At 52.0% G+C, this 13,476-nt stretch overlaps 1 protein-coding gene across 1 annotated transcript; it reads right to left on the minus strand.

Moving 5' to 3' along the window:
- Positions 1-439: 439 nt before the first annotated feature.
- LOC109317027 (P2X purinoceptor 1-like) lies at positions 440-12,413 on the minus strand. Its single transcript, XM_019545447.1, has 5 exons — positions 12,110-12,413; positions 3,237-3,384; positions 1,886-1,957; positions 1,091-1,160; positions 440-812 (listed from the first exon to the last, which is right to left on the minus strand). Exons 1-5 carry the CDS (start codon positions 12,244-12,246, stop codon positions 712-714), a joined length of 528 nt encoding a protein of 175 aa, XP_019400992.1. The 5' UTR covers positions 12,247-12,413; the 3' UTR covers positions 440-711.
- Between the last annotated feature and the right edge of the window lie 1,063 nt (positions 12,414-13,476).

The raw sequence follows: 13,476 nt of genomic DNA on the forward strand, positions 1-13,476 counted from the left end.
GACTCAGCAACTCTAAATTGCCAAGATGCGTGAATCCAAAAAGGAAGACTGTGAGCTACGAGGACCGGAGACAATCTGAGGCATCTGATGTCATCCACAAAACACTACAGAGAATTTCCTAGTTATCGAGATAGATGGACAGAGAGACGGCTAGACAGACAGAATAGTTGGGGCGGGGCGGGAGCAACTCCTTCTGCAGAAGGGGACCTGCCTCTATCGCCCTCCACCAAGGATTTATTTACTCCCCTGCAACGCTGTAGTTAGATGAGTTAGGGCCGAGCTTTTTGGCAAGTGTGCCCCAAATTTGTTCTGTGCCCTCTCCGAATGCCACTCTGATCCCTTTCCCTCATTTGATCTACTGCTTTCTGTTTCCTGCCTTGTGCTTCCGGCCTGGTACGATGCTCTGTTTTCTGCTCCCTGCCCTGTCCCCTGGGATACCTCTGCTGCCTGTCCCCTCCCCGTCTGCTGAGTGCCATTGCACAGAGGTTGCTTGTGACACTTATGCTGCAGGTTGGCCACCCTAAGCTAGATCACTATGCAGCAGGGTCAAAATTTGGTCTGTTCAGAGTCAGAAAAAACACCAAAGTTTAGCCAGAAACAGCAGTCATTAGTGACTGGTCTTATGCCTGGGCAAAGCCTAACTTTATACCAGTAGCGGCAACACCCCTTTCATGCAAGCTGGGAAATTGGAATGATGTGTGAAATAATTCCTTACTCAGGAACATCATCGTCTACTTCTAAAGGGCACCAGCCAAATATCTCACAGGTCTTGACGGTACTGTTGAAATCTATGCACTTCCCAGTCATGATACCTGAAGGAAAGAGGTGAGAGTTCATACTCACCATTATAGCAGAGGAATGTCCATCAAATAGATGTGCTTGTCATCAAGCTCACATCTGAGGCCCTTAGACATGGCTGAAGGGATTTGGGTTCAAGTCGCAGCCTTGTCAAAGGCTCCTGTGACAGAGACTCTCAAGCACAGATCATTTAATCAATTAGTGGCTTGGTTCCCAATTTATACAAAGGGCATAATCACCCATGTCTGTTGGATTTTGGGGGCATGACCTGGGCTGAGGCTCACAATCTTACCTTGTCCCTTACGTTTGTACTCCCCTTCGGGGCAGTCACTGTCAGAACGGCAACGTCCCGCATGTGGCAGCTGTTTTGAGAAAGAAAGCAGATATATCTCGGTGGTTCAGATGGGGAGCGATGTCGCCCTGCATACTCCCTCCATGGGAAAGCTGTCCTCAAGCTGCCCAGCAGGGAACTCCGGTTGTCTTTAGACTAAGGGCTTGTCCACATGGGGACACGCAGGGAACTTAATCTTCAGTAAGTAAGAGCATGAACTCAAAGTGGATTAGTTAAACCACTGTGAAACAGCCTTAATTCTGCTTAGCTTAACTCAGCTTGGAAGGAAAGGAAGCAAAACTGAATGAAAGCCAGTTTAATTTTGAGTAAGCCGTTAGGCTGTCCACACAGGGGTCTGACACAATATAACTAATCAACTTCAAATTTTCTTTACAAAAAAATGTCCTGACTGCACGTGCAGACAAGCACTGCCGTACTCTGGCAACGTGGTTTATCAAGACGCGTTAGCATCTCTCCAGCTAGCTTAGCTTAACTGAGAACAGCCATACCTTGAAATAACCCTCGATCGCCACCGATGACTGCACCAACAACTAACACGCTGAGCTAACTTGAGTGCTCCTCCTTCACCTTGGAGAAAGCCGTCAGCTCAAGGTGAAAGCACCCAGGCAGACAAGCGCTGGAGGACGGAGAGGAGGGACAGTTCCCTGGATTTTGTCACCGATTTGGCGTAAACGTAAAATTAAAGGAAACGAGTCATGGGTGGGATGGGAGCAAACACGAAGTGGTCTTACTTACCTCGGGGCATGTGTCTTGTTTCTGTCCAGGTGTGATAATGAAGTTAGTCATCACCACGAAAGAACTGTCCCCCTACAAAGAAGAAGATGGCAAGATCAAAGGTGAAGACATTTTCAAGGATTTCTTCCCGTGACTGGGCAGAGGGTCAGGTACCAACCTCCCATTTAACTGTAGGCCAGAAGGTGCCTAGGCTAGACACCTAGAGATGCCTTCCTCCTCTATTCAGACTGGTCTTTACCCCTCCTACTCTAGATGGAGGCTTTGATGTGGTTGCTAGTCAGAGGAAAGCAGTCTCTCTCACGGACAGGAGAGCTGCTGCCATGGGGAGCAGCACCAGGAAGAGAGAGCAATAGGGCGCCTCTACGTCCCCGTTTGGCCAGGACAGTCCTGGATTGCACAGGCCAGGCCTGGCGGGTCGGCCAAAAGTCCCAGAGCAGAGTCGAGCGAGGAGGAGGAGGAGCAGTGTGGCGCAGCAAGCGGGTGAGCAAGCAGGCGCCACTACCACTGCGTGGGAGCGAGGAAGGTGGCGACCTCGGAGGCAGCATCTTAGCGCGGCCGTATGCCTGCCCACGTCGCTCCTGCATAGCCGCAGTGGCGCCTGGCGCACCGTGCCGTCCACCGACCCGCCGGGCTCCGGCCCAGGACTTCTCACCAGCTAACCAGGAATCCAGCCGCGTCACCCTAGATAGAAACCAAGCGTCACCTAACCAGATACGGAGGCCGAGGCCTCTGGTAACTAGCTGCAATGATCTGGGATACCTCCCGTTTGGGCCGGCGTGGGGAGCTTCGCCCCTCTATGGCCGCGTCAGCTGTTTGGATCGCTCGTCCTGGAGCGCAGCCAAGGGATTCCCAGCTCTCAGAAGCAGAGTTTTGAAGGGCCCTGCTAGCGTAAGGGGGAGGTTTGGGCCTGACCACAAAACACCTCTGAACAGCAGGAGGGAGAGAGTTAAACAGAAGTAGAGAAGACGGGGAAGGGGAGGGACATGGAGAAGGGGAAGAAAGATCTTTCCTAACATTTATCCAGTGCGCCGAAACACTTGTGGGTTCAATGGCCCACTTAAACTTCTCAATTACTGCTCGCTCATGATGAGAGTTGCAGTTCACTTTGTGCTGAAGCCTATTTTTCATCAGTGCTGAGCACTTCCATTTCCTATGGGCTTGAAGAGGAAGTTCCTGAAGCTCAGCGCCGTCAAAAGTCAGGCCCTCGGGGGACACAGAAGTATCGTTCTTTTAGACACTGAAGACAAGCTGCTTTCAAGGGCGAGGCTGTGGAGTTAGGGGGCCATTTGTTAGCTCCCTCCCCTCTGCAAAGTGCTGACAAAGTAGAATAAAAACCCTCCCTCTTCCTTACCTGAGGTGGAAAAACATAGTCGGCCACATCCCAGATGAGTGGGCCCATCCCGCTTACATTAGTGAGAGCTAAACCTTTGAGCTTCACTGACACTGAGCTGACGATGCCATCCTGGGACTGATAACCCTTCTCGTACAGGAAAACCCACCTAGGCAAACAAAGCAATACATATGAGTCACTGTGCATCACATCCCTTCGACTCATAGTTGAGCATCTGCCAGCTGGGCAGTTACCTGGACGGTGCAGACGTAAGAACGGGCTCCATTTGAATGAGAAAAAGTGGAGATACTGCCGCAAGAATATATCACGGTGCAGTGCTCAAAACAACAACGTGTTTGGAGATCTGGGTTTGGCCTTAGCTCTGCTGTGTATTCAGGTAAGTCCGGCTTGTCAAAAGGGGCTCAGCTTTGGGTCTCCTGTTCTCGAAACGTAATACCCAGCTTTCCGAGGAGCTGACCATTCATAGCTCCAGGTCAACAGGCCCAGCACCCCTGAAATGCAGGCCCAGGCTTCCAAAGTTGAACACTCAAGAGCTGAGGTGCTGAAACTTAAAGTAAATGCGAACCTTTATGTCCACAGGAGTCAATTCCCCCCCTACGCAGAATGAGGATAATACGTACCTACTTCAAAGGGGTCTTGTGAGGCTTAATCCAGCCATGGTGGTAAATCATTTTGATATTCTTGAGAAAAGGAGTGATAGGTAGATAGGGAAAGGACTATGACCAAGCTGCTTCCTAAACTGATCTTGCAAGATGAGCTCCCTTGATTCCAATGGGAGGCTTGTAAGAGGGGCCAAGGAGATCATCATCTCACCCCAAAAGTCTTATGGTCTCCCCTCTTTCATGGAAAGTTCTCAAAATGTTTCACCAGAGCGACTTATGAGGCCTGTTTGAACTCTCACAAAGGGTGAAAACATCACTCCCCACCCCCCCTTCATAGACAATAAATTCAAGACCGGAAAATCAAAAGCAGCCAGTGTCCGAGTGAGGAACAGAAGCCCAAGTCCTGCAAGTCTCAGGCTCTTCTCTAACCACATGTTGACTCTACCCCACCTTAGATTAATAAGTCATTGTCTCTGGAGTTCCTCAAAGGTTTCATCCTTCCTTCAGTTCCTTCAAACTAAAAAAACCTGGCTCTCTACGTTTCGGGGGTATAGGAGGTTGTAGTTGTGTTGGTCTAAGGACATAGGCGGCAAGACTCTTTGGGTAAAATGTACATTTTAACTCACTGGCTTCATTGTATATGTGCTGGCCTCTGGCTGCTTTGCCACTCCATCCAGGAAGAGCACAGACCAACTTCCTCAGCCTGATAAAGGGTGTTTGTGCCCAAAAGCTTGCTAAGAAGAATTTTTCCAACTATTTGATTTAGTCTAATAAAAGATATCGGATTTACCCAAAGACCCTTGCTTTGCTCTCTAAGTGAAACTCAGCAGGATTTGCAGAGATGAGCCACAACAGGCTACTTGTTTCACCTCTGGCTAGCAGCGAGGAGGGTGGGGAGCAGGGGAGGAACGAATTGGGTTTCCTGGCTGCTCATCTAAGCTTGACCTCAAGGCCAAGGATATGGATCAACTGAATTTATATCAGAGTAATGCTTAATGGTTGAAACACCCTCTCACCCCAGAGTGTAGGTTACGGCTTGTGTCAATCAGATTAATGATTAGCCAACCTCTGGTCCTGACTGACAGCTGGCAAGTTGGTTGGCAGTAACATCTGGCAACAGTCTGTGCTGTGGCTTGGTGCTCACATGCAGGCACAGATTACTTTGTGGGTGGTTCACCGCATTCATATGGCTGCTAATACCCTCAACATGGGCAGATTTTGACGCAAATTAGCCCACCATGCGAATAAACTGCTTTTTAATTAACTGTGACTCAGGGAGACTATAAACAAGGCCAAGTGACCATTTTGGGTCGAAATCCAAGAGACTGTGTGGCATGGTCCGCATAGGAGGCTGCCAGACTAAAAAAGGAGAGCTCTGGTTTTCATCCCTTCCAGAATGTGGGCATCGAGCCCGCTGGCCCTGGCACGCAAGATGAGCTCCGCTGGTGGAGCTCAGCATACGGGCAGAGGTGGCAGATGTATCAATTGCAAGCTTTGCCAGTGCCTTTCGTTACCCAGATGTGGAAAGCTGCACGGGACATGCCGCGTTAATAGCGTGTGAAGGTCATGCCTGACTTCTCCTGCTGAGAGAAGAAGTGCACGAGAGCTCAGGCGACAGAGTACAGAAAGCCTCTCGGTTGCCAGACCAAATCCAACCCCGAGAAGCAAAATCCATGCCCTCTCTGCGTGGTGCTGTCTCTCTCTCCTGGTGGCTAGGCCATGTGGAGAGGCTAACGAGTCTGCTGCAGGCTCTGACTAATACAGCTAGGTCTTGTGGTCCAGGTAGCAGGGGCTCGTGGTTTCCAACCCAGAAATCCCAGTGGCTGGGACAGCTTGTAGCAATCCTATCATTTTTCATAACCCTACTAGGAGATAGCGTGCTCCCTATTGCATTTTTAAAAATGCGTTTAAAGAGAGAAGTCATGTTCCTGATACCCAGAGAAGCCTGTTCATTTCCGAAGCATCCACAGCTTACCACAGCAAGCAAGGCTGAAATACTTTGCCCACCATTAATGGGAAGGGGCTAATCCCACAGTGGCAACACTTCTACAGCTATCCCTGCCAGATTTGTGGGAACAAGTAATAAAGCAACAGCAGCTTTAGTAACCATGGGCACGTGCAGACGAAATGGGGGCCCTAAACTGAAGTGGTGGGTTTTAAAAAACACTGCTTCAGTTTAGGGCTGATTAAATCCCCGTGTCGGGCACGCACCCTGCTGACTTACCTGCTTCTCTGGCCGTGGGGAGTGGAGGGCGAGCTGCTGGCAGGCAGAGCAGTCCCTGGGCTGCAGTGGGGGCAGGCGCTTCTGTCCGCGGCAGTGGCGGCCCCCTCCCCAGGCAGCACCCGCCCGCAGGCGCCCGGCTCAGGCGGGCAGGTGCTGCGGAGGGAAGCACTGGGCCCCTGCACATCTCAGGCAGGCAGGCAGGGTCGGGGAAGGGGGAAGATCAGGTTCGCTACTTTTCTTAGGTGGAGCCTGCTGTCCCGGGCTGCTGCCAGGCTGCCTGCAGAGCCGCGGAGTTGCACGGAGCCCGGTGCTTTGCTCCGTGGCTGTAGGGGCGGGAAACTAAAACTCCTTAGAGGCGCCCCAAGCCATTTAAGGCGCATTATGCCACCAAATTTCCTACAACGGCTGGAATTAATGTGCAATACGCCGCCGAGGCATGCAAACACCGACACCATTAAAGTGGTGCAAAAGCATTTAGCCCGCTTTGAAGTGTCGTGCACACACGGCTCGCGGTTAGTCTATACACAGCCCATGTATGCCAGTATCTACCACAACAACTTTAGGGGTGTTAGATGGCAACAACCGCATGAGGTGTGCTGTGCAGTTATCTTCGGGCTGTCGCTACTCAGCTCTGCTTTGGGAGAGGGAGTGACACATTTCACAAGGCATCTCATGTCACCTCGAAGCAGAAGGTAGGCAGCAAAAATGTCTTGACGATACAAAAATACCCAGCTCAGGTCTTCCAACGTTGCAAGCATTGCTGGGGTACGGTTCTACACGTAGGATCAAGAACCCCAGATCTTGCTGTCCCTTTAACTTCTGTGGTGGCAGGACCTCAGGAAGGACTTTTTAAAAGAGCCCAGGGAACTTGTGCTTTGAGCAACGAGCCTTCCTGGCCAACGCACCAGCTGAGAAGCCAGAGGGAATTGCTGTACAATGTCTGTGCCAGGTTTCTCCAGGCTGTGGAGCTAGTGTGCAGCACCCTCACGCCTGGGGCCTGCTGGGGCTGGGGAGCTGGAAGGGGAGAAAGGCAATGTGTGTGTAAACGCAGGACTACACTGCAGTTTCTGGCTGATGGAGGCTGGAACTGGAAACCGCCTCTTCCTCTTGTACTTTCCTAGGTACTGCAGAGAACTGAGCAGCAGGAGTTGCTGTTGCTGTTAACCCTCTTGCAGTTGTTGTTAACCCCAGTTGCTGGAGTTCATAGGTCCCACTCCACGACAACCACTAAAAAGTCAAAGAGTGGGTCTGCTGCCGCCTCTGCTGCTGCCAAATGGGCGATCGACTGCAGCTCAGGGTAAGAGGCTGCAGGGCAGGTGGACATGGATGTTGGCCAGAGAGGAGGAGGGCTGCTCTGAGGGCACATGTCTGTGGCGGACTGGCAGGGAAGAGCCTAACGAACGGGCATCCCAATGTCTGTAGGAATGAATGGAAACGTGGCAAGTAGAAAGCCCTAAGAGCTGTGGCTCAAGGGAGAAGGGGGCAGGAGGGCTGCCGTCAGCTCTCCTCCTAGAGGCTCACCCTTGCTCAGAGGTGGAGGGGCCGAGGTGTAGGCCCCGCAGTGTTGACCTTTGTCAATAAACCCAAACCTCAGACAGCAAAACTATCTTTAAATAAATACTCTGAGCTTTGCCTACGGATCTGGAGGGAGCTGAGAGATGGGTGTCCATTGCCCATACTGTGCCATGAGGGGCAAAACCCAGCCAAACCAAGTGATCCCCAGTCTCTGCATTCCCATCCAACAGCTTAACCATAAGCCCCTTCTTCCTCTCTGAGTTCAGCGCCAGAGCTCAGCTTTGTGGCTCAGGCCGCAGCCATTCACTGAATGTCTGCCGGGAGGAACGGGTGGAGGCCAGCAACAGCAAGGGCTGTGACCTGGACTGCCGTATCTCTCTCAATTGCTCAGCGGTGCATATGAATGAGCTCAACCCTGGCTAACGTTGCCCATGTGGCTAGGTAACCAAGCCAGATCTGGTGCATTGAAGCTCCATAGTGGCCAAGAGGCTGCATGCACAACTACTCCGCGTCATGGGAAAAGCAGGTAGGGGACAGCAAGGGACAAATACTCCTCCCCAGCAGACCCAGTCCACTTCTGGATCTGCTGCTGAGCGCGCTGGGGAGCCCCCCGTGCTTCTGTGGGATGCTTCATGCGCCCCAGCATGGCCGCGCTCACGAGCCACCTGCTTCCTAGAGGGATGCAGTTAAAGCTGTGTCTGTGTCCAGATCTCCGAAGCTTTCCGAATCGATTCAGAGGCGTCCGATTCGATTCAGAGAGATTAAAGGGTCTTCTGATTCGATTCGGATTCGGCGATTCGGCCACCGAATTGGGCCAAACCGCCACCAAATTGAATCAGGGGCCGAAGCTTCACACAACCCTACTAGTTAAACGTGCCACTGATCTGAATAGCAACAGCCCTAAGAAAACTGCACGTCACCTCATGCAGTTGTTGTTAACCCCAGCTGCCAGCTTAACCTCCCAGTGGCAAACAAGGGACGTTGCTTTCTCTTTGGGTCTTTGCCCATCTAGAATTGAGAGCTTTGGGAGAAAAGGATTGCCTTACTATATGCATGTAAATGAGGCCCCTCAGCTGGGAGATCCCATAATGTGAATTATGACTTCCCTTAGCTTGGAGATGCTCAGAATGAAGATTAGAGACTTTGTGGATAAACATCGAAGTTTTTGGGATCTAGCCAGCACAGTAGATCCGCTTTACATGCATTCTGTACACAGCACATGCCCTGGCATTAACAAGTCCAAGACAAATACTGTATCATTTTCCCACACTGCGCACGCTAACTGCCAATCCTCCTGAACCCACCCTGGGAAACAGAAACCCAGTGCTTCTCTCAGCAGCACGGGGAGGAAAATACTAGCAGAAGAGCCATTAGTCTTCCTGTAGCTGGAGCAGTTTCTGCATGTAAACTTGTCAACCACTGAAAAACCAAGGAAACCCACAGGCCCCACACAGAAATGAGTGCCCGGCACTGTGTTCAGCGATAACCTTTCATCTCAGGATGTGTACAGATTAAAATAATGTACTGAGGAAGGGGAAGCTAGAAACATGTAAACCAGCCTCCATGTTTTGGCAGGTGGCCAGACCACTTCCCTGTCTACAATGTGCTAGTCAACTGTATACAACCACGACCTTTTAGCGATTGGCCCGCGGAGAACGCAAGCCTCAGAGCTAATGCAGAGCCTCCCTTGGCCCGGCGAAGGGCATCTTATCTTTTGAAAATGAAGCCGGGGCCAGAGACTGTCTTTGCCTCCTGTTAAAAGGGCCCGTTACAGCTACGCACAAGCACAGCTGGCTTCACTACAATACTGCTTCTTCACAGAAGCAAGCAGGACGTCCAGCGCATTCAACAATTTCCCAACAAGCTTTACTTCAAAAGCACTAAACTGCTTTACCCACTTAATGAAAAGAAGTTTGCCAGGCAAACTCGCTTTCAAAAAAGGTAAAACTACCCAGCTCCCTCAAGCTTGTTCACAAAGGAGAAACGTGGTTGCGACCTGAAACTGGTGGGGAAAAATTATGGCTAGGAACAGACCTTGCATATGTCCTGGGACTAGTTGTGCCCGTGCTCGTCCCAGAACATAAAAAGCCCAGGGTTGGTGCACATACAGGGGCGCATGCAGTGGGGTTTACCGAACAGCTGAATATACTGCCACTTTTCTGCCGTTGATCCACTTCCGCAATTCTGGGACAATTGCTCAGATGTACTGCGCAATGTCTTGGGACAAACTGTTAACACTTCTTATCCTCTGAACCTTTTCAGGGTCTGTCGCAGGACAACATACGTGGATGCCTGAACAATCACACTTTATTCCAAGACAGTGCAACATCTTTTTGTAGCCTAGGCAAAGCCCATGGAAAAACTGGAGCCGCGCACGCTCGGGGCAGTGGGTGCTGCTGAAAAGCGGAGCCAAGCTGCCCAGCAGGATCGCCACAGCTGCAGCCCCAGAAAGCCCACAGGACCCCAGGTAAGGCTGCTGGGGCCAGCATGGTGCTGGCCCCAGCCTCCCTTACTGCATCCGGGGCAACTTGCTGGCACCAAAGTGTGCACGGCATGGGTGTTTCCTTAGGATAGGTTGCGGCAGCACAAGGTGCACCGCTGCTACTTATCCCTGGGGAACCAAACGTCCATGCTCGCCCGGATGCGCCCAAGCAGTACAGTCCAGCAGCTGAAGATGAAGCTGGTCAGAAAAAAGGGAGGGTCAGGGTAGAAGATGAACCCACAACTCTCAGCCAGTCCTAGACACAGGTTTCACAAGCCAGGGCCTGTGCTCTCCTCAGGGGCCAGGGGAAGAGTTACTGTTCACCCCAGCACCCTCCTGCCCCGCGTTGCAACAGCCCTGGAGTCTTTGGGGCCCTCACTTAAGGAAACTTCTCACAACAAGTTTTTTAAAGGAATTAAGGCCTTTCTCTAGCCCTGCCACCACCTCTTGCGTTTGGAGAGGAAGTGAGGAGGGCCTGAAACTCATCCCCACTGGCGCCAAGAGATGCAAGTAGTGACCAGAGCCGGAGGTCTGCTACTCTCCTTCCATCGTAGTTGCCCTCCCTCGGGGCTCCACGTTCCTCTGGCAGCTTGACGGGAGCCCCAGCGGCCAGGCAGTAGACAGGCCAACACGGCCTGGCTGCACAGACTGGGCTGCACCACTCGCCCCGTGCCAGAGAGAGGTGACAGAGGAGCAAGCGAGGCGCTGGTGTGGGGCTGGGGGGCATTTCGGAGTCTGTAGTGACTTACGTTGGGTCCGAGCCGCACCCATGCCCTTTGCTGAGATGTTTGGGTGGGCAACCAGGCTTGCTCGCCTTATATCTGGCAGCCAAAGGATGTGTTGAACCCATCGTGCAGAGGCGCTTGAAAACCACAGGACAAAGTAACAGGGGTTAGCAGCGGCCCAAGGTGGCTGGGTCAGGAGCAGTCACTGAGGCTGCTGATATACTAGCGGCGTGCTGCAATTACAGCGTGCTGGAGCAGACTTGATTAATCGAGCCTGCTGGAGCGTCGCAATTACTGCAGTCCAGCAGTCCTGTGTGTCAGCGTTCCCATGCTTAAAAATGGCAGCAGGAGTGCTTTATCGAAAGCTGGTTCAACAAGCTTCATCTAAAGTGCCACTGTGGCCACTTTTAAGCGTGGGGACGCCGATACACGAGACGCTTTAACTAGAGCAGCTCTCGGACCCACTCCAATTAAAGCACCCCCCTCCCACACCCAGAGCACATGTATAAAAGCCCTGAAAAACCAATACACGCCAATTGGGCTAGCCCCTTTTGCTAAGAGACTCTAAACCCCCAGTTTGCATCAGGAGCTTTAGGTTTGTTTGCTTTATTTACCCCCTTATGAAGCAGCTCCTAAAGGAGCCTTCAGGGCTAGTCTCACATACCAGTAAAACAACACTGACTTTGGAAACCATGCTGTCCCGGGGGAACCACATGCCATTGCTCTTCAGCAACCCATGGGCTGGGCCTATCTCCATTCTGGGAAACCGGGAAAAAATTGATAACCTCCTCCCTATAGTTCACATGCCACAGATCATAAACCTGTCCCTCGCTGCTTCTTTTCCCCTTCGAAAAAATGGAAACAGTCACAGCATCAGGCAGTGAGGATTTTCTAAAAAGCCTTTCCTCCAGGGAGCTGAGCAAAAGCGACAGGCTGCGCGCAGTGGATGTGGGTTATACATCGCAGACATGCGGGCCCCTCCGGGCAGAAACACAGCAACCCTTTACCAGGCCCGTGGTAACATTTAACAGTTAACAGCTCAGCTAACTTAACTGCTCGGCTAACAGTTCAGAACAGAAAAATGAACCCTGCCTGGAGCTGAAACCACGGGGAGGCACAAGGAAGTGCATTACGGTTTCCCATGGAGCCTGAAAACTAGCAACGCACCCCTGCCCCAGATCTCTCGGGGCGCCAGGCTGGCAGGGCTGCAGATTTACTTCTTCCCCCCAAAGTGGCAGACAACCGGCTGAGCCAATCACAACCTGGCACCACGAGCATGGAGCTCAATGGCTTGCCAGCCCTGGGTTGAGCTGGAAAAACCTTACCCAATGATGTATCCGAGGACCACGAGCTGGATGAGCCGGAAGGTGAGTCCCACCTTCTTGTTCCGGACCAGCACCATCCTGGGGGTGTCGTATTCAAACAGGAAAGAAGACACTTTCTCCATGAATTTGTGCCCCATGGCTGATGCGGCAGGTCCCGGTCTCAAGCGTGCACAAGTCTGACTCCAAAGCAAATACAGGCTCCGTTGCTTCTGCTTGCCGAGGGCGGAGTTCCCGGGTCAAGTCTCGTTTGCTCAGTACCTAGCTGTGCTGTCCTCCGCACATCTGGAGAGGCTGTAAGGGGCTGGGAGCTTTCTCTTCCTATAAGCTAATGCTGGGTACTCAGTGTCTCCTTAGATGGTCTGGGGGTGGGGACTTGGGTGCATAAGGGAAATAACCAGCCCAGACCATCCTGCTGCACAGCAATGGCAAGGCAGTGCATGGACGGTCAGGGCGGCAGAGCTCAGAGAGACGTAAGAATAAATTATCCTGATGCCTAGTAGCGGAGCAGGGCTTCTGACAGGACAGGGCTGGCCACGGACAGCTTCTCAGAAAGTGCAGCTCATCTGCAGGTAACAACCCGCAGCTGGTAGCAAGAGGTGGAAGTTGGGAAATCCTGGTGGTATTGGCTGGCAGATTGTGGCGGGCTACTTCAAGCTAACGGGTCCTCCGTTCCCTTCCTGCGCTGCCTGCTGCCCCACGCAGCCATATCTTGGGAAATAATGGCTTTGGGGTTTGTTTTTCCTGTGCTTATATTTTCCCTTCGTGCGAACAGGAAATCACGCTGCTCAGTAGCATCCTCCCGAGACCATCGCCTTGTTCCCTACCACACTCCACGCACAGTGTTAGCACTGACCAGGGAGCTCAGGGCAGGGGGGTCAGGAGCGCAAAGCAATGACCCATGCCTAGGAGTTTGCATCCGAGCGCTTTAGTAGTGCTCGGCTCCTAGGGCTTGATATGGTCCTTCTAGGGACGGAGGCACAAAGTCTAGACTGTGCACATCCCTGAGGTTTGACTCAGCTGTGACTAAGCTGTGCTCAGATTTGATGCTCAGCTTTGAGCTGATTTTCAGTAAATGCAGCATTACAGCATTCCTGTCCCAACTGACCAGCCCTTACAGGAAGATCCCAAAGTGAAAAGACTACGTCTTGGAGCAGGAAACGTGCTTTAGAAACATTAACCAAATCCCACAATTCATTTGGGACACAAATAGCTTCTTCTGCTACTAATGGGGAAATGGATGCTGAAAGGCTTTGGGATTTGCCCAAAAGGAGGGAACCCACCAGAGTGAGATCAAGAACACAGGAGCTTCCGATTCCCAGGCCTGCGAGCAGAGGGCTAGCCCCAGCTTCATTTATTAACTGCCACTT

This window comes from Crocodylus porosus, unplaced genomic scaffold (genome assembly GCF_001723895.1).
Source record: "Crocodylus porosus isolate Cpor-Errol unplaced genomic scaffold, CroPor_comp1, whole genome shotgun sequence".
Classification (NCBI taxonomy): domain Eukaryota; kingdom Metazoa; phylum Chordata; order Crocodylia; family Crocodylidae; genus Crocodylus; species Crocodylus porosus.

Bases quoted from the DNA above. Each gene is read 5' to 3' on its own strand.
- LOC109317027 (XM_019545447.1), bottom strand. From the start codon at position 12,246: ATGGGGCACAAATTCATGGAGAAAGTGTCTTCTTTCCTGTTTGAATAC. The intron at 1,958-3,236 runs GTAAGGAAGAGG...TCTTCTTTGTAG, and splicing joins ACTATGTTTTTCCACCTCAG to GGGGACAGTTCTTTCGTGGT. The intron at 813-1,090 runs GTAAGATTGTGA...TCTTTCCTTCAG, and splicing joins GTACAAACGTAAGGGACAAG to GTATCATGACTGGGAAGTGC.